At 38.4% G+C, this 26,021-nt stretch overlaps 1 protein-coding gene across 1 annotated transcript in view; it reads left to right on the top strand.

Annotated features, from left to right (window-relative positions):
* PMS1 (PMS1 homolog 1, mismatch repair system component) overlaps positions 1-26,021 on the top strand; it is a 2,357,833-nt gene that overhangs the window by 886,308 nt on the left and 1,445,504 nt on the right. Inside the window, exon 6 of the mRNA XM_044075169.1 lies at positions 17,047-17,163. Within this exon, the coding sequence (XP_043931104.1) occupies positions 17,047-17,163 (117 nt within the window). The remainder of the gene's footprint in view (positions 1-17,046; positions 17,164-26,021) is intronic.

The raw sequence follows: 26,021 nt of genomic DNA, 5'->3' as shown, positions 1-26,021 counted from the left end.
GACTGCTGGCACAGGATAGTTGTAATAACATGCTTTTCTAAGAGACATGACCAGAAGTCTGTTTACAGAGTAAGGAGTTAGTTCAACTTTTAGACAAAAGGTAGAGAGAAATGGAATTATGAAAGAGCTGCATTTTGTACTAGCTGCATCTTTGATCATCATTCGGTAAATCATGCAAGGACACGATAATACCATATAATTGGAAAAAGGCAGGCATGATTCTGCTTCATACAAGGGGCTGGTAGGGAGAGGTGATAAAGTACAGTCATGTTAGTTTGTCGTAAGTCGTTGAAAATGTTTAAATGTGAGAATTATTGTGGCCAGTGGGAAACATAAATAAGGTAGCATGGATTTATTATAGAAGCATCATATCAAATCAGCTTAATAGTTTCAGCTGGGTCACCAAAGAAGTAGTCTATGGGGGGGGGGGGATGTTACTTCCCCAGATTTTGCAGGGTTTTTTGCACAGTCTCACATAAGTGACTAATATTTAAGTCGGGCAGCTTTAGGTTGGGTCACAGGATCTTATCCTGGGTTAAATATTGGCTGAATAAAAGGACACAGATGATAGTAGCAAAAGGAATCCATAGCGAAAATGGGAGTGTTATTATAGGGTTGAGTTCTGGGTCCACTTCTCATTGGTGTCTGTATGACTGACTTAGAAGAGAGAAAAGTAATGTCTTTTTTGCAGATTACATAAAGCTAAGCAACAGAGTCACTAAACAACAGATGAGAAAGGTTTTAGCAAATTAAGAGATCATAGATAATGTAGCAGCTTAGCTTCAGTGTTATGAATCACAAGGTAAAGAGCCAGCATATACTGAGGGGGTGGCACTTACTGTCAGTGTAACCTTAGATGTAGTTGTATTAAAATATCTAACAGAGGTGTGTAAAGAAAGTTCAAGGGTAGTGGGATGCACATGAAGACGAATGACCAGTTGAATATGGAAAGCCGTTCTTGTATACGAATAGTTGGTAAAATCACAGTGGAGTTTTATAAACAGTTCTGGAGACCCATTCTGACAAAGATGTCAAGCAACATTGACAGAGGCTGCACACAGAATGGAATAAACATGGAACATGGTTTAAACAGGAATATTTAGGAAGGGAAACTAAGGAACTTAATATATATATGTTAGACAAAGGAGGGAATGAGGAGCATTAATACAAACATTGTAGTCCTTCAATGGAATCAAAGACTGTTTATCATCTTTCAGAGGATCAGATATTCAGGAGCAAGAGGACTGGGATATTTTTTTAATGTGGACATTTCAGGAGAAATTTTAGAAGTTTGCTCACACAGAGGAAATTCTGGGTGCATGTAGTGGTTTTCCTGATGTAGTTGTGGCATAAAATTAGTGGCTGCATTATAAAACAAAAAGCCAGACATTCACACAGGGTAGATGTTAAGCAACATTTTCAGGTGAAAGAAGAATGGAGGGTATTAGTTAACAATGAAATGCAACTCATGCTGGCCACCTTGTAGCCCTGACTGTAATACAGGTAACTATTTTTGAATAGCAAAGCAAGCCATATTAAGTAGGATGGAGTGTCTAATGGCCAGGTCTTCTTTTTTGGGGAAGGAGTGGGGATTTTCCTTCTTAAGAGTTTTCTGTGCTGGTAACATGAATGCTAGCCTCGGTCGCACAAGTGTTCAGCTAGGCCTGTGTGAACACAACACACTGCAGAATGAACTTTAGGTCACACAAGCACCATTGAGAATAGTGAATCCAGGTGCTACACATTTTACTTGTACAAGCCAAGGAAATATAACCAGTAGTGAAAAATCCTCACTAGCTATGGGTGTTGAATTATTTTGTCAAATTACTCCAGCAATGAGTAGTCTACACCCACAGAAAGGAGGTTCCCCTTTGCTGTATGACGTAGGATGCTAGATTGTTTTGGTGGAAATGAATGGTCTGTTTGAGCACTGAGAATCTTGAAAACAGTGAAGTGCAACTTGTCAGGCAAGTGAATGGCCAGACTAGTGACTTGCGATTTTTATTTGACAGAAATTTGTAAGGTTTGCAAATGATTATTAATTTAACCCTTGTACATACACGCACACACTGTTACATAGTTCTTCTCCTCTTGCCTCCAGAATCGTGGACAAGTCCAGAAATAACCAGGGGCACTTTTTAAAATATTGATACTATTAACTTGAAAGGTTGACAGTAAGAGAATGTGAATTAACATGCCTTTTCTTATTTTTTTTTTCTTTATTTCAGTTTGTTAACTTGGAGAGTGGACCAGTCAACAGACCCATTTCAAACACACCCTTGAGTGCAAGACAGTTACATAAACAGCATAAAAAGCTTCATTCATGGATTTCTCCAAGGTTCTGTACTTGCGTATCAGTAAAAATACTTGTGAAACAATGACCAATCCCAACTTTATTGCAAGATAAAAAGAAATGTTCAAGCACGAATTGTTAACCTAGGTTTCGTCCCAGATCTAGAGACTTCATCAGAACAATGATCTCTGCTAAAACATACATTTTTACATATGTCCACCCAATTAACAACCAACCAATAAAATCAAACATATTTCACTTGAAGTTTGACTATCTTTAAAACGACATAAACCAATAAACTTACATACCATACAAAAACACATACCAAAAGCAAAAATATATTTTAAAATTTTAAATATTAATCAAAAAAAAGTTGAATTTTGAAAAATTTAAAAATAAAACTGTAAATTGTCAAGTATTAGACAAACTAAACTAAACATTGAACTATAAAAACTATTAGTTTAAGTTTAAATTTGTTTTATTTCCTACCTAAAATGTTTTTCAATTTAAGAATAGGGACAATACTCAAACCATCATTAATGCCAGGATAATTTAGGGCATCTAACCTTAACTGCCATTTCAACTCGCTGATATCCAAATATACATCCAAGGTCTTTCCCTGAGTTTCAAATCTAATCTGCTGAAGGACACAAAACTTGAATTGGTGACCTGGATACTCACAAAGGTGCCTAACCAAAGCATTTGTCAGTCTAAGATGTTTAATGTCCAAAAAATGTTCATTCACCTGTTCCATGAAATGCCTAGCAGTTTTTCCTGCATAAAATGCAGGACATACTTCACATTTGGCCAGGTAGACCACATTCTTAGTCAGACAATTGTAATGGCCTTCAATAATAATGTGACGTTGGTTCACTTTTATATGTTTACCTGTCTCCAATATGTATTTACAAGTACTACATCTTCCACACTTGTAGTTAGCCAATGCCCTACTAGTAAATGGCTGCTGACAACCTAATCCATTCTCCAAAAGCTTCTTAAAGGATCTATCTTTACAAAATACAATAACTGGGGCTCCCCCATTTTAGCTTTCACATTTTTGTCCAACTTTAAAACGCCCCAATTTTTCCTAACCATTTTGGTGAGCCATTCGGCTTTAGAGTTGAAGGTAGTTACAAAAAATATTCCATCATTCCTCATTCTGTAACTGTTAGGGCCACTGTGGTTGTCCAGTCCTTCTCTGGAATCTCCTGTCATTCCAGCAACAAGTATGGCCTTATACATACCTTTTCCCCTTTTACCAGCAATTTCATCCCTAAGCCCCATACACAAACTCTCTGAATACCCCTTCTAATAAACATCTTCATCATAAACGCTAACTCATTCTTAAAGTCTTGGTCATCGCTGACCATCCTGGCCGCCCTCGCCATTTGCCCTTTCACAATAGATCTTTTTTGATGGTGAGTGCGCCAACTGGTGTAATCTAAATCAGAGTTGGAAATGGTGGCCTTTTGTATGAATCATAGACTTCAAACACAGCAAATTCCTATCCACCACCAAACTAACATCCATATAGGTTATTTTATCAACACTGTATTCATAAGTAAATTTCAAAAAGTCAACAGTGTTGTTGATGTGTTCCAAAAATAGTTTAAGTCGTTCAACCCTCCCTTCCCACACAATGAAAATGTCATCCAAAAACCACGTGTACTGCTTGGTGTACCTTTTATACACACTTGTGAAAACAAACTCCTGCTCCCAAAATAACATGATGTAATTGGCTTAAATGGGGGCACAAGCTGCCCCCATTGCCACGCCTGTCACCTGCTTGTAAAAAAGCCCCTCAAAATACAAAAAATTATTAGTCAATACTGCTTCCATAAGAGTAACAAACACGTTAATCTGGTCCTGATCATACAAACCAGTTTTGTTCAATTGACAATCTAATCATGTTAAACCCTCTGTATGCAGAATGACAGAAAATAAATTGCTTACATCAATAGTAAGTAATAAAGTGTTTTCCCCATTAGTTACTCCATTTAACTTCTCCAAAAAATTCCATGAATCCTTAGTAATATATTCAAACTTAGCCAACCCTCTTTGCAAATAATAATCTAAGTATTGACTAATAAAGCAGGTTTTACTCCACTTCCCATCTACTATAGGCCTGAATTTCAAATCATCCAGGCCTTTATGTAATTTAGGAATTCCAAATATACCACTAACAACTGGATTAGGGTTAATCAAAAGGTCATGCTCAATTTCAGTAATCTGTCATTGATATAACAAATCATCAATTAAAAGATCCAATTTCATATTAGCAATATTAATTTGGTTGATGCTACTCTCATCATACATGTCTTGTGCTAGCATTTCTAACATAGCCTCAATGTAATCATTCCTGTCAGTGATCACATCACCATTACCCTTGTCCGGTTTCATGAATCCGTATCTCTTTGTTGTTAGCTAATTCACTTCATAAACTTCTTTCCTTATTGGACAGGTTAACAAAGTCGCTTTTCCTTTGATGGATATTTCTAAAATGCTCCCTTATGTCCAACTCACAAGCCCTCTCAAAAAAGAAAACCATGTGGTTAGCTGGGGGATTAAATTTGCTAGTTTTAGTTAGCCCACTTTTGTCATAGTTAATGGTTGCATCTGCAAACCATAATTTGATTAAAAAATCTTCGATTTTTGAAACGTAAAACAGAAATTTGTAAGGTTTGCAAATGATTATTAATTTAACCCTTGTACATACACGCACACACTGTTACATAGTTCTTCTCCTCTTGCCTCCAGAATCGTGGACAAGTCCAGAAATAACCAGGGGCACTTTTTAAAATATTGATACTATTAACTTGAAAGGTTGACAGTAAAGAATGTGAATTAACATGCCTTTTCTTATTTTTTTTCTTTATTTCAGTTTGTTAACTTGGAGAGTGGACCAGTCAACAGACCCATTTCAAACACACCCTTGAGTGCAAGACAGTTACATAAACAGCATAAAAAGCTTCATTCATGGATTTCTCCAAGGTTCTGTACTTCATGATCAGTAAAAATACTTGTGAAACAATGACCAATCCCAACTTTATTGCAAGATAAAAAGAAATGTTCAAGCACGAATTGTTAACCTAGGTTTCGTCCCAGATCTAGAGACTTCATCAGAACAATGATCTCTGCTAAAACATACATTTTTATATATGTCCACCCAATTAACAACCAACCAATAAAATCAAACATATTTCACTTGAAGTTTGACTATCTTTAAAACGACATAAACCAATAAACTTACATACCATACAAAAACACATACCAAAAGCAAAAACATATTTTAAAATTTTAAATATTAATAAAAAAAAAGTTGAATTTTGAAAAATTTAAAAATAAAACTCTAAATTGTCAAGTATTAGACAAACTAAACTAAACATTGAACTATAAAAACTATTAGTTTAAGTTTAAATTTGTTTTATTTCCTACCCAAAATGTTTTTCAATTTAAGAATAGGGACAATACTCAAACCATCATTAATGCCAGGATAATTTAGGGCATCTAACCTTAACTGCCATTTCAACTCACTGATATCCAAATGTACATCCAAGGTCTTTCCCTGAGTTTCAAATCTAATCTGCTGAAGGACACAAAACTTGAATTGGTGACCTGGATACTCACAAAGGTGTCTAACCAAAGCATTTGTCAGTCTAAGATGTTTAATGTCCAAAAAATGTTCATTCACCTGTTCCATGAAATGCCTAGCAGTTTTTCCTGCATAAAATGCAGGACATACTTCACATTTGGCCAGGTAGACCGCATTCTTAGTCAGACAATTGTAATGGCCTTCAATAATAATGTGATGTTGGTTCACTTTTATATGTTTACCTGTCTCCAATATGTATTTACAAGTACTACATCTTCCACACTTGTAGTTAGCCAATGCCCTACTAGTAAATGGCTGCTGACAACCTAATCCATTCTCCAAAAGCTTCTTAAAGGATCTATCTTTACGAAATACAATAACTGGGGCTCCCCCATTTTAGCTTCCACATTTTTGTCCAACTTTAAAATGCCCCAATTTTTCCTAACCATTTTGGTGAGCCATTCGGCTTTAGAGTTGAAGGTAGTTACAAAAAATATCCCATCATTCCTCATTCTGTAACTGTTAGGGCCACTGTGGTTGTCCAGTCCTTCTCTGGAATCTCCTGTCATTCCAGCAACAAGTATGGCCTTATACATACCTTTTCCCCTTTTACCAGCAATTTCATCCCTAAGCCCCATACACAAACTCTCTGAATACCCCTTCTAATAAACATCTTCATCATAAACGCTAACTCATTCTTAAAGTCTTGGTCATCGCTGACCATCCTGGCCGCCCTCGCCATTTGCCCTTTCACAATAGATCTTTTTTGATGGTGAGTGCGCCAACTGGTGTAATCTAAATCAGAGTTGGAATTGGTGGCCTTTTGTATGAATCATAGACTTCAAACACAGCAAATTCCTATCCACCACCAAACTAACATCCATATAGGTTATTTTATCAACACTGTATTCATAAGTAAATTTCAAAAAGTCAACAGTGTTGTTGATGTGTTCCAAAAATAGTTTAAGTCGTTCAACCCTCCCTTCCCACACAATGAAAATGTCATCCAAAACCACGTGTACTGCTTGGTGTACCTTTTATACACACTTGTGAAAACAAACTCCTGCTCCCAAAATAACATGATGTAATTGGCTTAAATGGGGGCACAAGCTGCCCCCATTGCCACGCCTGTCACCTGCTTGTAAAAAAGCCCCTCAAAATACAAAAAATTATTAGTCAATACTGCTTCCATAAGAGTAACAAACACGTTAATCTGGTCCTGATCATACAAACCAGTTTTGTTCAATTGACAATCTAATCATGTTAAACCCTCTGTATGCAGAATGACAGAAAATAAATTGCTTACATCAGTAGTAAGTAATAAAGTGTTTTCCCCATTAGTTACTCCATTTAACTTCTCCAAAAAATTCCATGAATCCTTAGTAATATATTCAAACTTAGCCAACCCTCTTTGCAAATAATAATCTAAGTATTGACTAATAAAGCAGGTTTTACTCCACTTCCATCTACTATAGGCCTGAATTTCAAATCATCCAGGCCTTTATGTAATTTAGGAATTCCAAATATACCACTAACAACTGGATTAGGGTTAATCAAAAGGTCATGCTCAATTTCAGTAATCTGTCATTGATATAACAAATCATCAATTAAAAGATCCAATTTCATATTAGCAATATTAATTTGGTTGATGCTACTCTCATCATACATGTCTTGTGCTAGCATTTCTAACATAGCCTCAATGTAATCATTCCTGTCAGTGATCACATCACCATTACCCTTGTCCGGTTTCATGAATCCGTATCTCTTTGTTGTTAGCTAATTCACTTCATAAACTTCTTTCCTTATTGGACAGGTTAACAAAGTCGCTTTTCCTTTGATGGATATTTCTAAAATGCTCCCTTATGTCCAACTCACAAGCCCTCTCAAAAAAGAAAACCATGTGGTTAGCTGGGGGATTAAATTTGCTAGTTTTAGTTAGCCCACTTTTGTCATAGTTAATGGTTGCATCTGCAAACCATAATTTGATGTTCATCTTACGAGTAAACATTTTTAAATCTATCAGCATTTCAGTTAAGGCTCCCTTCCTTCCTGGCACAAACGTAAAACCTTTTGATAGTAAATTGGCATGTTCGATTGTACACTTGGTCCCAGCATACCTCTCAACTGTCCCTGATTTTGACTCAAATTCTAACTCTGTCCCACTGAATCCCTTCTAAAACTATTGACTTTTGGAGGAAAGGTGGTGAATTATACGTAATGAATAATGACAACAATTAAGAGTTATAAACTTAATTTACCTCAGAAAATGTGTATTAATTCATATGCTCTGAGTCTGTCAATGTGTCAAGTTAATAGCACTAATATTTTAAATGTGTCCCTGATTGTCCCTGATGTTGTCATGACTTATCCCTGATTCAGTTGATATTTGTCCCCAGTCGTTTGAGAGGTCTGGGTCTCAGAATAATTATATACTTTGTAGTCCCCATATATGTTAACAATAATTTCAGGATTACTTAGTGGTTTAACATCAACAATTTCATGTGTGTCACCGCTAATTTCAAACACATCATTTCCACTTCTAGAGCCAAATGAACAGTCTAACCCTTGCCCATTAGCTACCTCGTTGGACAATAAAATAGTTGCAACGTCTAAACCCAAGGCTTCCTGGGGATGTCCTATACCCATACACATTTCTACATCCCTGTTGATGTTAACACCAACATCCTCACTAAGTGCACCTAATTGATTAGAGTAACTATGACAGTCATCATCCATACTGCTGGCCAAATATATGCTTATATTCAATAAATCATTGTCAGTAACTGAAACATTCACTTGTTCACACCCCATCGTATTAACAACCAATTTGCCCACATCAAAGTCCAATAAACTTTCAATGTCAGCATTTTGCGTCAGTCCTCCTGATTCGGACATTGTTGCTCCATTTAAAACAGTAGCATCACAACCTTGACCAAAACTAGCAAAAATAGTTGATACACACACATCGGCATTCAATTCAAAACTGACATCTCTATAACCATTTGTGTCCAATGAGTTAATGTCTTTAGAACCATCAGCGTTAGTACCATTGACCGCATTGACGCTAAAGCTACACAAGTCAGCCTCGTCCACCTCAGAACTAGGTGAGGCATAAGAAAATTTACCTACCGACCTTGACCAATAGTTGGTTGTGGCACTCACTTGAGTTGTGCTAGCGTAAGAAGGATTGGCGTCTGAACGTGTTAATATCCGTTGACCCCTTTCGGAATGCCTGGGCCCTTCATCTGGAGTTGTTCCCGCCTGTCCAGTGGAATGGACGCCTCCTTGCTGCAACGTCATTAGGTCATCTCATTCTCCACCGTCATTGGCTCCTTTCTCCTGATTCCCATGATTACCTCGGTTGCCTGCAGAAAATGGATACACCCTGTCTTTCAAATATTCATCAGAGTCCCTTTTGAGCTTAGTCAGTTTCCTATTGAAAATATTGCGACAGCTGTTGTCTACACCAACCAAAACATTATTATAGTTGGTGTGATACTGGTCAAACAACAGATCTTTTGTAATAATTTCATCTTCATGCTCCAAATCCCTCATATACTGCTCAATTTTCTGAGCGTTGTATTTGACCATAATTTTCATTAATGGATGCGAGTTGGTTCAACCAAATGTAACAAAACGAGCAGTAAATCCAACACGCTGCCTGCAACCTCTCGTAGTAAATTCAGCCAAAAAGTATAAAAAACTTTGTTGATTAAAACCAAAGTGTTTAATAAACACACAAATACATATGGTTGAGCGCTTTCACTCGAAAACCGAGCTTCATCAGAACAATGTAATAACTGATGCAACACCTTTAAATAGTTGATTTGGCGCCAAAACAAAGCAGCACATCAATAAATATTAAAAGGGACATATCACAATTACCACCAACAAACTTTAAACAAATAAAGTAAAAAACGTATATACATAACCATGTTAAATTATCTGTCCATATAAAGTAAAGATTTAATGGACAGATAGTCATTAATTCCTGGGGGCGTGGTGGCATCAGTGTAGACTTGCCACCACAATTCTCTATATGCTAAGTAATTTTTAATGTTGCCCCCACTAGGGTTACAAATGACAGTTTCTAAAATACAAAATTTAAAAGTGTGATCTATTCCAAATTCCATAGTTTCTAATAGGGTTCTAATGTGAGTAGGAAAACCGATATTCACATTACAGAATTAAATCCGGTTAACACAACAAATCAATCACATATAGTGGAGAAGAAAACTTATAATAGATCTTTTATTATTGAATATGGATTATTTAGTAAAATTATTAAGGATATTGTACTCAGGAATTGGCATATACTTACTGATACCCAGACCTTGGCAGATATAGTTGGTCCGAGTCCCCATTTCGTTTACAAGATGGGTAGTAACTTGAAACGTATATTGGAGAAAGACTACGTTAATGGTCATATAAAGAAGGACGTAAATGATAAGCATACGACTAAATGTGGGACTTGTAATCAGTGCTTTGCAATCAATGAGTGTTATAGTTTGTTTTTAAAAAATTATAATAATTCAAAATTATATCCCATTAAAGGTAATTGCAGAACAACTATGTTGGTGTATATCGCAGTTTGCTCAGCTTGCCATAGTTATTATATAGGAAAGACTGAGAGGCAGCTGAGGCAGCGGATATATTCACATTTTTATTGTATAAAAAAGAAGGTCACAAAAAATGCTTTGTCTAGACATACTATGGAATTTGGAATAGATCACACTTTTAAATTTTGTATTTTAGAAACTGTCATTTGTAACCCTAGAGGGGGCAATATTAAAAATTACTTAGCATATAGAGAATTGTGGTGGCAAGTCTACACTGATGCCACCACGCCCCCAGGAATTAATGACTATCTGTCCATTAAATCTTTACTTTATATGGACAGATAATTTAACATGGTTATGTATATACGTTTTTTACTTTATTTGTTTAAAGTTTGTTGGTGGTAATTGTGATATGTCCCTTTTAATATTTATTGATGTGCTGCTTTGTTTTGGCGCCAAATCAACTATTTAAAGGTGTTGCATCAGTTATTACATTGTTCCGAGTGAAAGCGCTCAACCATATGTATTTGTGTGTTTATTAAACACTTTGGTTTTAATCAACAAAGTTTTTTATACTTTTTGGCTGAATTTACTACGAGAGGTTGCAGGCAGCGTGTTGGATTTACTGCTCGTATAATTTTCATTAATGCAACACCTGTTTCGTCAAATAACTTATGCACTTCAGGAAGCATGTCAGGCTTCTGCTCAACTCCATTGGGGTACCTCCATAAGCGTAACTCCCGTGGAACCAAACCTAGTTCAATGTCTTTAAGGAGGTATCCATTTTCCAACTGGATTTTTTTCATATTAAACAACTTGATCTCAAAGGATTTCAAGCATTCAGAAAAGGACATAACCACTGGTTTTATGCCCTTACTATGAGAGTTAATGTCAACATTAAAGTTAAACTGGTTACTTTTCCACTGCTCCGTTTTGTTGCAAACAGTCTTACCTCCTGATGATCCAACTCCATTGGCACTGGAACCAGCCATATTCTGCATGACATTCTCCCCGTTGGATGTAGGTGTTCCACTAGACTGGGTGGGCTGAGTGAGGGGGACTCCCAAACAAGCAGTTGGATGATTCCGCCTGCTGCTGCTTGTCTGCTAAAGATTTAATCTGGGCTGTATGCTCATGTAATTGCTGGTTAATTTGCTGCAGTAAATCCAAAATGTCAGCATTGGACTCCATGTTCACAAGCGTAAAAGAAACCACCAAAGCAAAACTTGTAACCGACCACAACCGTATCAGTAAAAACACTTGTGAAACAACGACCAGTCCCAATTATCTTGCAATAAAGTTGGGATTGGTCGTTTCACAAGAGTTTTTACTGATACGGTTGTGGTCAGTTACAAGTTTTGCTTTGTAGATTTTGTACGTGGCCCAGTGCTTTTTTCCAACTTCATCAATATTTATATATTTTACATTTGTTGACTGGGATTGGCTGACTGAGCTGAAGAGCCCTTTTTCAGCGGGAGGCACGGGGAGAAAAGCTCCAACATATTATACAATTTTCATTATAAATTAGCATTAAACAGCAATGTGACAGGATTATTACAAGGCATTAAGTAACAATACAATGTTACACAGTGTCAATAATTAGGAGTATAGCACAACTATTTCAAGATGTATAAAAAGAAATATGTCATTAAGATGACTATAGTTTTTGGGGTAAGTGGTTACAAAAACCCAGTTTTATCATAATGTAGTTGCACGAAGGCAAGACAATAAACTCTCACTTGATCCTCATAATCTTCCTTTACTTCTCTGTGCAGATTATATGGTCATATACTTATCCAGTTTGTTACCGAAATGATTGAAACACAGGTCCAACAAGATTTCCATGACATTCACAGCTGGCTGAGCTCCAAACGCTTACTACTCAGCTCCAAGAAAAGCAAGCCCGTGCTATTTGTGATCCATCAAAGACTAAACAAAGAATGCTAATTTCTTAATCTCACTGACCTTGACAATAACCCAATTGAATTTACTAGATCCTTTACATACCTGGGCATTCAGTTGGACCAATACCTTAATTACAAGAAGCACTTGAAGATGCTATGAGCCAAACTAAACTTATCTACTGTTCTGGGGCTAGTAAAATGTCCAAATTCCTCTTTCACCTCATCAGAGCTACAATGATGAAAGATATCTCCCTGCACAGTTCAAATATGGCCTTCTGTTATTTACCTCAGCCTCAGTCAAAACACTTCAACTATTCAGACAATCTCAAGTAAAATCTGTCGGGTCATTACCAGCTCCCCCCAAGAACAATTACCACTGTCTGACTCTATCCAGAGCCAAATGGTTGTCAGTTCAGGCCAGAGCCAACCACTTATTTATTTATTTATTTATTTATTTATTTATCATTTGTTGACCGGGAATGTCCGACTAGGTTCCACAGAGCCTGTTTTCAGCGGAGGCCCGGGGAGAAATTGCTCCAGATGCATGTCTTTGGAATGTGGGAGGAAACCGGAGTACCCGGAGGAAACCCATGCGAACACAGGGAGAACATGCAAACTCCACACAGAAGGCACCCCAGCCGAGAATCGAACTGGAGAACCTATTGCTGTGAGGCGACAACGTTAACCGCTGCACCACTGTGCCGCCCAGTTCCTTTCTTACTCCATCAGGATGCACCATTTCCTGGTACTGTGAAGCTTATTATAGTTATTCCATCCTGCTGCCTCAGAAGCCAATCCAGAGGTGGCTGTATCATTCAAACATCATGTAACAAACTGCATTCCTCTGACAATAGCGTCTCAGTTCTTACCCCCAAATAATGACAGTCACTTCCACAAGAATTAGTTAAAGTCTGACTACTTACCGTTCAGGCATCAGTTCAAACACTCTATTAAAACAGTATGAATGTTATTGTTTTGCACTAGGGCATATTATATAACTTTGTGCTTTATATTTAGCAGGCCTCTACTAGTTACTCCTCACTTCTTCCTCCCTTGTGCCTTCTATGCACTTGGCATTTTGCCACTTTGTGCTTATCACTCTAATTGCATATTATCCAAACTGCTGCTGTTACCTTCTCAGAATCTAATAATCTCTCACTCTGTGACTGTTTGCTTTCTGCTGTACTTCTCTTACCTTCCCTTTCTTTGCCTATTTTAATTCTTCCATTCTCTCCATCTTCTATTCATTCTTTATCCCTGATATTGTTTGTAATCATGTCTGTCTTCCTTTTAGCGTTCTCCTTTATTTTCCTCTCTGTTAATATGTATATACATGTAGTTTTGGTTATACAATGTATGTTTGTTGTATCACCTTGTTAACCTCAGTGTAACTAAATATTGTTAACTTTTGTAACCCGGGCTGAGCCTGCACTTGGTCATATGTTGTTCAGTGCCAGTAAGCCCATTCAAATCAAATAAAATAAATAAAGATTCAAAAGCATGCACATAAACTGTTTTGTCTATCACTGTAATGATTTTCATTGTTAAGCGTAATCTACCACCCTTTCTCCAAATTACTGTCAGTTTTAGGATGGATTAGGAGAGACAGAGCAACATGTTGAACAAAAATCAAGGACAGTTGTGGAATGCGCTATTATATCAGCATCTCATCTAAGTACTTTGAAGTACTTGGTGATGTATGACATAGAAAGGCTAGTAATGATCATTTGTCAGATTCCTATGTTGCTGAGATGCTCTGCGTCCTTAAAATGCCTGGTCTTGTCTGTCATTTTCTCTGTCTCTTTCTCTCAGTTGTATTGCTATTTTATGTACACCTTTTTCAGTAATTCATAAAAGCAGGTAATATATGAGGGTCATTAGGTTTAGGCAGTCTTTCCATTTACCTGCTTTCTATAAACTCTACACGTCCTAGTTACATCATTGCCTTCTTCCTCTTGCTGCTGTTCTCCAGTACTTTCCACGTGTACGCATTTGCTCCCTGCTAAATTTATTTGCACAGCTTTTGTATTCACTACCTTTTCTGCTTGTTATCTTAGATGACACCTTTTATTACTTGGTTCTTCTGTCATGAAGTTGTGCAGGTGTGTCTTGAATTAAGAACTCCAGCAGTAAAATTGAAAGTTATTTATTATTGGTGCTCGCATTATTTACCATTTCTATGACAGTACATTTAAGAATTTTATTGCAGCAACAGAGGTGAGACAGCATGTTAGTGTCATGTTTTCTTTACCGAATTTAACTGAGAATAAGAATTACTTAGCACTTCAAGTGTGTGCATGTCTTGCTACATGGTGCTACACATCACGTCTTGTATTGTTTTCTTCTGGGTTTTTTTTCCCCCCAATGCCATGTATTAGTGAACCTCATAAATGATGTCCTGTCTTTCTTTTATGTCCGTTTTAGTCAGTGTTTTTTCCTGCAATGTAGTTCTGTGTTACCTTGCTGAAGCTCCCATTCCACACACTGACGCACAAGCACATCACTTTCATATCTTGTTTTTTCTTATTAGCCATATTTTTTTCTGAAGAAAATTTGTCCCTTTAGAGTTTATTTATTCCCATTAGATGAATGAATTGTCTGACAGTGTTGCACAGAGTTAATGCCTTACTTTGGTAATGAACTTCATTAAAGAATCATGTGTTTGATTCCATCAGTCTGCATTTGCATGCTACGTGACTTTGAGCAAGTCACTAAAAGTTAAAGATTAGTGGTGCCAGGAGGCTGTTTTGTCTTGTTGAATGCAGAAGCATGAAGACATTAAGCTACTCATACTAAGTTTGTATGTTGGTGAGGGCTGATGGGTTTTGTGACCAAGGTAGCCAAGTTTACAGTCTGCCACATGTGTCACTGTGTATACCTCTACTTTTCCAACAATGGTGTGCATGGTGAATACAGTACTCTGCATGAAGGTTTGACTTGTAGTGGCAGTGAAACCTTTTCAGTTTTGCTTGAACTGTCCACCCTTTTTGTGACAGTATTTTAGAATATCTTATTTCCATGTCGCTTTAGTTGGTCCTATTTAGGCAGTGATTTATTTTTCACTTTATTTGTTCATTCATTTGTTAACTGGAAAAATGAAGAGGTAATCATGGTCTCTGTTCAGACAAAACTCTGGCAACATATGTTTTTGAGAGGTGAGAGTAAACTGGGGTACCTAGAGAAAGCCCACACAGATGCAGAGTGAGAACATATAAACTCCACACAAGATTGAACAATGGACACTGGTGCTACAAGGCCAAGATCTTAACAAGTGAACCATCACATGGCTTATCTTTCATGATTATGTTCAGGTACAGACACCTTGATATTAGGAATTGCACTGTAGTCTTTTGCTTTTATATGTTGACGTTAACCAGACCCATTCATTGTTGTCCTGTTAGATGTTGGATTTGAGCCATGTCCCAGTATGCACTTATGTAAGTTTGTGTCCTGATGTACACTGCACATATTCCTTACTTTCTGTGTTGCTGTATTTATTTAACTACATCCTGTGCTTCTGTAAATTCAGGTTATATTATTTGAGGGAATTTAATGTTCTCCCAGATTTGTAGCTCTTATCGGTTCTTATTTATTTCTGATCATAGATTTCTTTTAGCAGGTCGAAGTTTGTGCTGATTTAGCCCAATGGCATTCATTTATTTTGGTTTCAAAGCACAGATTTATTTATTTTTAACACGTTTATTGAATGATCACATATGACGTAGGCAAACCTACATTTATATAAAAGTAATCAAACCATATTAAGTTCACATTTACAAACATTATGGGATATATAACAATATATGTGATGTATAATCTAAGCAACATTACATAAATAATTAAATTCCTGCCTTTTCTTAAAACTCAGTCCTCCTCCACAGATTTATTTTTGTAAGTGAGACTGAGGTTTAATTTTCAGGTGGTCATTTTGAGTATTTATTTATTTATTTAGTGAGTGACTGACTGATTGATTCTAACCTTTTAAGTCCTTTTTCAAAATAGCATCTGTACATCTGTCACAGCTACATGGTCAATGAACTGAAAATTAATTCCATCCCAGATGTTACTCTATAATCATGACCAGATGTATAGTGACCCCTTTATACTTCTTCATACCCAGTTTTGCAATTTTCGTAACCCAGAATCTATGAGAATAGTGACTAGTGTTTTGCAGGTGAAGTAGTTATAACAGATTTGGGTTCTTGACCTACAGTGACTGCTGGAGTAGCGCACAGTGTTCCACTGTTAACATTCCAGCCACCCTGGCCTCTCTGCAGGTGGACATATCTCATGAGACTAAACAGTGTTTCTTTCTTATCATAGTGAGTATTCTCCCTGTAATAATACAGCTGTTCCCAAGATCTAACTGGGAAAAATAAGATCTTTCAGCTTTATGGCTGTATTGCAAACATATTACAGATAAATAAATACAGAGAAATTGTTTCTACTTGAAATCTGTAATACATCTGTATATATGGCTCCAACATTTCATCATCTTTGATATTTTTTTCTTGGAATTTCTGCTGGACAGTAGCAGCTGCTACTTTAATATGCTTGGTCATGCTTTGAGAAAATGTGTTCTTAAATAACAGTTTGCTAATGCATATATGTTGAAAAGCTCATAATGCTGCAAATGACTTGAGCTCAACAAATCTAAATTTAGTATTAAGAAGTTGACTCTTTGCCTTCTCATTTCAGACAATTATTTGGCAAAAGTCCAAGGTGTCAGATCACAGAATGGCCCTCAGGTCAGTGCTGGGCGCTGCAATAATGAGCTGTATGGTACCCTTCCAACACCACTGCAAAGATCCTGAGGTCAGTACTGGACTGTACAGTATGCAAAAGGAAAGTTCCTGGAAATGCTTTTGTTTTCCAGGAAAATGAAAAAAAAATGATTACTTAATCAGAAGAAATTTCTGGTAGATAAAAGCTGTTGAAATACATTTAGGTTTAGCAGTACTGCCGAAAGACAACTGATGCAAATATAACAGACTGACACTGATGTAGAGCTAGAAAATTGTGAACTTTTGCCACTGGATGACATCCAGCTTTGGTATTCAGTAATATTGTGCCACATAAACCAGTTGAACAAATTAATGTTAATCTTTTATAAACAGTTATGTTTTTCATGCTTTCTTTGCTTCAATGAAACGTGTTGTATTCACACATCAGTTTCACACTTAATAAATGAGGTATTAGGGCATTGACATTTTTTTCTGTTTCCCACCACCTCAGGGAAAATGAAGCATTAATGCTTCCTAAAGTGTATTCCACGCTTAGTGGAATTTTGTATGGAGCATAAAAATAACATAAATTAAAAGAATCGTTATCATTATTTAATTTAGCAGTCAGTAAAACTGAAAGCAGATGTAAGATGTATAAAAAGGCCATCTAGTTAGCCATCTTGAAGTTATTTTTTTTTTTCATTCCCACTTGCAGGAAACTTGTACGAGTTAGTGCATTTCAGCATTTTATTTAAACTTTGTTTTTTATTATCTAAGTCTAAATATTTGAAAGGTAGTGGCTATTAGTAGTAATTTGGTCTTAAATGACTATTCAGGTGAAACTACATGCATAGAGTCACCAGAAACTCATTGACATAGACTCATGTTTCATAGCTTTCACATATTTTGTAGGAGTGTGTGTATGTAGGTACCTGTATATGAATGGTTGTATGCTCACTGACACTTTATGTTTAGCCTAGCACTTAAGGATTGATTTTATGTAGCGTTACAACAAAGGTGAACATGTTATATTCATTACATACTCATTCCCCATTCTGGCACGCAGATTGCATGGCAAGACCACATTGTACAACTTTAGATCCGTCCCAGCACATACCTCCATCAGGTCCGTCATTCAAAACTGCACTCCACTGAGTGCACCTGTTCTATTTTTTGCCCCCCAAATCTGTGCTGCATCCCTGCATACCATTTCCTGAAGTTCAGTCAGAACTAAAGGCCTTCTTATTTCAACAAGCAACGTGTAAGTGCTTCCGTGATGATAGAATCTCACAACCCCACAAAAAAATCAGTGCAAGTTCTATACTGCATAATACAGTATTTGCAACTGTTTAAAAATTGTATATTCTGACAATGCCATTAATATAATATGACTACTTTGTGAACAATAATTGCAAGTGTTTAAAAACTGTGTATTCTGTCTGACAGTGCTACAGATGTACTATGACTACTGTGTATGCAATTGTAATTGTTTAAAAATGCATATTCTTTCTGAAAAGTGATAATATTATACTGTGAATGCTATGTATTATTTTTGATCTGACTGTTTGTGTCTTTCGGCTTTTCCCGGTTAGGGGTCGGCACAGCGGAACTCTGGTCTGCTAATGATTGGTAGTGGATTTTTACATACCGGGTTACCAGCCCTGACGCACAACCTTCAACGAACGTATGCTCCACACAGAAGACGCTAACTGTAAATGCCATATATCCCTGGGCTAAGTTTGGAAAAAAGATGCAGCAGAAGTTAACAAATACAAAATATTCCAGGCTTACAAGCCTGGCCCATAGGATTACCCTGGCATTGTGCCACCCGACCTTAGTTCCCAGTGCCTCTGTCGAGTAAAGCCCCTGGATTGATCCCTGGGGTGAATTTTCTATTTCCCATCCACTTATCAAGATTCCTCTTGAAGAGGGCCAGTGAGGAGCTCTGCTTGACATGTATGGGAAGTCTATTCCATAGCATGGGCAGTCTGTGGGTTCTGAACTGGTCCCTCCACTATGTTCTGTTGATTGTGGTAATCAGGTTGAGGTCTCTGGAGCGTGTAGTGCGGAGGAAGTGGGATTTCTTCAGATGTAGCATTTCTAACAGAGCTGGGTCAGACATGGCTTTGAAAGTCAAGTAGAGATTGGCTGCAAGTAGGTGATATGAGACAGAGAATAGTTGGAATTTTTTTAATCTGTCCATGTAGGACAAATGTTTAAGGCCTAGGATATATATCTATATATATATATATATATATATATATATATATATTTTATATAATAAAATATATAATATGTATGTGTAGCTTTTTGCTTTATAGAATGATATATACACTGTTTTGACTTAATTTCCTTAAGGAAAAAGGAATTTAAGTGTTGCATTTAAAGGACATCATGTAACTAAAAAGAACTGAAACAATGTAGGCTGACATTACTTAGCAATCATTTGGTCATACTTTTGTTGATTTACTTACCATTTTAACAACTGTGGCATAACTTTTCTCTGCATAGATCTTGATGCAGGCCATAAAAGCTTGCTAGTGTTTGTATGTGCCTTTTGGATAAAGAGATGGCATATGACTACATACTCTGTAATGTCTTTTGGAAGGTGCTACAGTAGGTCAGGTCCCAAGGCTTGTTGCTGTGCGTGCCTTTCATTCTTTGTGATTGAGCACTGAGAGTTGAATCCACGTTGAGGAAATTAAGTTGAATATGAGTGTGTATTTGTTAACTAGGATAGAGTACTGATCCACATGTATATTTTTCAGGCTCCATCTGGGAGCACTGTCTCGTTAAGAATCACATACCTTCTAGCCTTAATCCTTTGTGCTAAGTGCCAGACATATTCAAAGTAGATATATGCTTGCTTTCACCACCCTTCTGCATCATTTGTTACATCCATAAATATATGGTTCTACTATCTCCACCCATTTCTTTAGTGCTGATTTAAGACCAAGGTCAGTATATTATCAGAATCAGTCTGTTTATTCCATTTCACCTGTACACTCTTCATGGATTCCGAGTTATTTCCAGGTCATTTCTGTCACAGTAGAATCTCCAGACAGCAAGTGTTCCTGTGACAATGAAAGCACTATTTTCATATGCCATGCCTAGTGCCTTCTTTGCCTGTGGCCAAAGTGTGATATACAGAAGAACATTTTTTCTACTCCTTCAGTGAGGCAGGATGCAGGAAGTAGAGCAAAACATAAGACATTTGTTTGCTTAAACAGCAGCAGAAAGACAAAAGAGAGACTTTGGCATGATTAAGTATCATTTTTCTGCATTTTCTTGCTGCCTTTAGCTAGTTCCACCTAAAACGTCGATTTTCTAGAGTTTCTGTGATTTAAAAAGCTTGTTTCAGCTACATATTGTATTTATTTTACTGCCTGCTTTTTAACAAAGTCGTTTTTGTGTTTAAATTACCTGTTTAACTGTTGTAGGCTACACATTCAAGTGTGATAGCTATTTCTGTGCATTTAAAGTGTTTTTTTGATTGTATCTGCTTTATTTTCTGGGAAAAAAAAAGTATATATATATATATATATATATATATATATATATATATATATATATATACACACTTGTTTTCCCACCTTTCAAAGCTAGTTTAGTCCATTTTTTAGGTTAGTGCTGAATTCAGGGCTGTGTTACAAGTTTCTGTGTTTGCCCATACTTTACTTGGATAGAAGGAAGTTTCTCTGTTCACTGTGAGAGAGGGAGCTTTGAGCAGCCTATCAGTCCCTGGAGGAGTGGTTTCAGCCCAGTAATTAGTAGTTTATTGGCCATTTTGGGCTTTTTATCTCTCTCATTTCCCTGCTATAAAACCCGCATTTGCATGGTTTTGCATGCTGGTCAGAGCCGGTTAGCCAGGGTATAACTGTTGCCGGCTCCACAAAGTCTACTCTTCAATTTTTCCCTTGGAACTAGACAAACTTTCAACTTAAGCACTCAAATTCACTTCTCATCCCTGCACTTGCCCAAAACTCATAGCAAACACTAATAAACCTTAGCATTAGACCCCCCCTATACTGTAATGAAGGACAAGGCTCTCTATTCGACCTTACCAGCCAATCAGTCAAACAGTTCACTGTACCTATCCAGGCATGTCCAAAGGGCAGTTTCAGGTGTACTCTCCAGTCCAACTGGTGAATCTGGGCATTTTGAGGCAATGTTACAATTGCCTCATCTACACAGACAGCCCTCTCCTCCTTCCACCAAACACTAATACATGAGAGAGATGCAGTTATACAGCCAAACTGGAGGCTAAGCTCTCTCAACCCAAGACTGGACCAGGCAGTCAAGAGGAGAAGGGAATTACTTGCATCACACCACCAGTCTCACATAGACCTATGCAACCAGCACTGGCAAAAATCACACATAAATACACAAAAACATACTCTGAGACTCTAAATACTAATCTGCAAAAGCAACTGAGACCTTCAAAGCAGACATCCAAGCAGCCTCCACCCCCCCCCCTCAACACAAACCATGAAACACATACTTCACAAAACCAGTGTGCCACACAATCACAGCCCTTAAGCAAAATAACATACCCGGCACACTAGTAATAAGTGACTCTATAGTCAGGCACACTGATGTCCCACTCACTAGGCTGAATAAGAAAAAAGTTACTGTTAGTTGCCTGTCGGGTGCCAGGATCCGCCACATAACATAAGCACTCAGGTCACTCCAGAACAAGTACAAATATGACTGTCATTGTCCATGTTGATGTGAATGACCTGAGCCGTACCTCCCTGGACTACATGAAAAGAGACATGGAGGAGCTCTCTGATCATGTAGCCCAGGCTGGTATGACCCTGACCCTGAGTAGCATCCTACCCTTACCAAGAATTATACCATGGTATAGAGAGAAAATTATCAATTTCAACAATTGGCTAAGCTTCTGGTGTCATTCAGAGGGATCCAGTGTCGGTCAACCTGGGATGACATGCTCGACAAACCACGCTGCTTTGCTAGAGACGGCTTGCACCTGTCACATTTAGGCTTTCGAATACTGGCCAAGGCTCTTGCCACCCCCTATAGTGCCTTTTTTTGGCAAGGCTCAAAAGACAAACCCACCGCCGTAAATAGCACAAGTAACAAAAAACTGAGGGTAATGCTGCTCAATGCCCGAAGCCTAAACCTCAAAATGCACGCACTCGAGGCACTCCTCAGTATGGAGAAAATCGATAAATGTGCAGTAACAGAAACCTGGTTTAAGGCTTCAGAGAGCACCCCAGCACTACCAGGCTACAACTCGTACCATACATTTCGGCCACAAAACCTGGACCGAAATACAAAAGGCGGGGGAGTATCCATATTCATCAAGGATTCCCACACCTCCAGGTTAGTGGCACAGCACGATGCTTCAGAGATCATCCACATGCAACTAACAACGGGCAAAACTGCTATTCAAATTATAGCTTGCTACAGATCACCCACCATGTCCCAGGACCCCCACTCCACATTCCTGGAAACATAAAGGTCCTACCAAACACCCTGATATTGGGTGATTTCAATTATCCAAACATTAACTGGGAGAACTACTCCAGTACAAACTCCCTGGCCCAACATTTCCTAGAATTTATAAACTCAAATGCCCTGGATCAACTGGTTAACACCCCCACCAGAGGAGACAACATATTGGACGTGGTCATCACCAACATGGGCGACCAGTGTTCCACACCAGATGTCAACCCCTCGCTGGTTAGATCTGACCATAAACTAATCACTCTGGATATCCACATTCCGCCACCACCCTGGTCAAAGAAAGCACCGAGAAAAGCTTTTCAAAAGTAAACTTCACGTTACTTAAGACCAAGGTGGGATGTTTCAAAGCCCCCATGCTAAATGATAACGCTGTCCAAGCTGCAAAATCCTTTACTAATGCACTCTACTGGCACCTACAAGAATGCATGGATTGTGCTATCCCAAACAAAACCAAGACTCACTCCTCCAAGAAAAACAAACCAGTTTGGTGGACCCTGCCATAAACAAGCTATACAATAGAAGGAGGAAACTAGTACAGAAAAGAGTAAAATCCCAAGAAGGGAAGACATCCCTGATCAGTATCAGCAAGAAACTATGTTCCTTCATAAAATCATCCAAGGCTAGCGATGAAAGAAGAATTGCCATGGACTCCAAAGATAACCACAAGGCATTCTTTAACTATGTCAAGAATCTAAGTGGCAATTCTCAGATCAGCTCGGAGTTAGTGCAGAATGGCACAAAATACATAGAACCGACCGATATAGCCAACATCCTGGCAGACAGGTTCAGTGCAAACTTCACCCCCTCTCACCCCCAAAAGGGCCCATAACTATACCAGGAGAATGTGGTGCCCCTGAAATCACAGGCACTCAGGTTAAAACAGCCCTTTCCAAAGCCAAAAACACAGCACCAATGGGACCGGATGGTGTCCCAGGCTGCATCCTACACAAGCTCAAAGATGAACTAACCCCTCACCTAAACACACTGTTTAAACTCAGCCTCTCCACAGACTACATGCCCACAGAGTGGCGCATAGCAACAGTTATTCTGCGCCACAAAGGTGGAGCCACAATGGACCCCGGGAACTATCGCCCTATAAGCCTGACTAGCTTGGCCTGCAAAGCTATGGTGTGCATCATCATGGATCTCATTAACAGAGACATTGGAAACCTCTAAACACTGGACCCAACCCAGTTCGGCTTTGTTAAGGGCAGATCATGCCTCCTAAACCTGGTGGACTTCTTTGAGACAGTTACCAAGGCTATAGACGAAGGAAAGGTGGTTGACACAGCCTACCTAGACCTCGCAAAGGCCTTCGACACTATTCCCCACTCAGGTATTATAGACAAGCTCACCAGCCTGAACATAAACCCTACGTCACGAGATGGGTTGCCAACTGACTCATGGACAGAACCCACATGTTAAGAGTTGCAGGAGCTAGGTCTGACTCTAGACCTGTTACAAGTGGCGTTCCCCAGGGCTCAGTCCTAGGACCCTTCCTGTTCGGCATATACTTCTCAGAGGTACAGGCAAATACAAGAGGACTATGGCTCACCAAATTCGCAGACGACTGCAAAGTAGGGGCTATAATTGACTCTCCGGCTGACACAGACATCCTCCAAAAGGGTCTCACTGAGACAGATACCTGGTGTCAAAAATATGGTCTCAAGCTAAATGCCAAAAAGTGCATAGTCATCCCCTTTGGAAAAAACAAAGTACCTACAAACTACCACATAGGTGGTAGCCCCCTAAATATGGAAGACATAATAAAGGATCTGGGGACCCAAGTTGATAGTAACCTCTCCTTTGATGATCACATTGCCAAAGTGGTTAGAAAATCCTTCTATGTGGCCCACCTAATCACTAAAGGGTTTGCATCCAGATCAAAAGAGGTCATTGGGCCCTTCTATACATCATTCATCAGACCCATCATAGAGTACAATGCCCCATTTGGGATGTACCTTACAAGACACCTGCAACAACTGGAAAGACCACAGAAGTTCCTCACCAAGAGGATCACTGGCCTCAAGCAGATGCCCTGTGCAGCTCGACTGAAGAAACTTCAGCTGTACTCTGTTGCATACTGCCTACTCATAGGTGATCTCTGCTTGACATGCAAGGCCATGTCCAACCTAGAATTGATGGACATGCTCCACCTAAAGAAAACCATATCCCCTTGAGCCACACGCTCCAGGTATCTAAACCTCACCACAACAATAAATTGGATGTGCTGGAGGGATAGATTCCTGTCCCAGAGACATCCCATGCTCTGAAACAAGATTCCAATCTACATTAGGCAGAGCTCCTCGCTAACCCTCTTCAAGAGAAACCTTGACGAGTGGATTGGAAACAGAAAGTTTACCCCAGGGATCACTTCAATGGCTCTGCTGGACAGAGGCACAGGGAACTAATCTAAGGGGGCGGCGAAAGCCAACACATTCTGGCTAGGCTTATAAATGCCTTCGGGCAGATAGCCTAGTACCTACCTATGAACCTATTAAGTTAAGTTAATAAAAAGGGACACCAGATGAGCAAGAGCCATGATGCCAAAGACCCATCTTGGTCATCTTTTTCATACTACCACAACATATCCAAAAGATAGAAGTATATACAGAAGCTACAGGAGCCCAGCAGGTCATATAGGTTCTCCTGAAAATCTTCTCTAGTTTTCCAAAATTCTTCATTAAGGTAATTCATGCGGGCTTCACCCTTGGGTCTGTTGAAGTTCCCCCATCATGTCTGCCCTGTTTTTGTTTATTATTTTACAGCCTTAAGTGTTTTTCAGCGAATGGCAGTAATATACTTGCTCCAGCACAGGCAGTAATTCTATCACAGGGACCAGGTTTCATTACTAGAATGATCAACATTCTCCTTTATTAAGAAATTTAGACATGCAGAAGAGCATTTGTAATGTTAACAGCTTTGGCTCTACTTTTTTCGTAGATCTGTTTCCTTCTTGTTCGGTTGTCTGTAGTCCTTTGTCTTTCCATCAGTGCTGTGTCACATCCAGATTGCCAGTGCACCTGTTATCTGCCTCTGTCGGTCAAGTTAGAATTATAGCATGCTGAATATGTCTTTCTCACACTGAGAACAACTGCATGAACAGTCCCCACAATTAATTTTAGCTAGTATAGCCAGCTGCAGATTCTTCAGAGAACCACATTTTCATGTCCTGATTTCTGTTTGTTCTCAGAGTTTTTTGGCATCTCTTTCTTCCATCTAGCTTGGCCATTGCAAGTTTAGCCTCCTCAGGTATTACCGCTGAAACAAATTCAGCCATTATCAGTTCACTCAACATTACTTTCACTCCCGTCGATGATCTCACTGATGTTGTGGCTGTATGTTTAGTGATTATAGCAGTGTAGATCCATATCCACCAGTTTTTATTAATGTCAGTTTCACAGATGTCAGTTCATCCACCAGCAGTCTCCTCTGAGATGGTATATTCTGAATTGCGTG

This window comes from Protopterus annectens, chromosome 6.part0 (assembly GCF_019279795.1).
Source record: "Protopterus annectens isolate FY-2018-M chromosome 6.part0, PAN1.0, whole genome shotgun sequence".
Classification (NCBI taxonomy): Eukaryota; Metazoa; Chordata; order Ceratodontiformes; family Protopteridae; genus Protopterus; species Protopterus annectens.
Note: the sequence above shows the minus strand (reverse complement) of the source record. Positions and strands in the feature narration are given on the sequence as shown.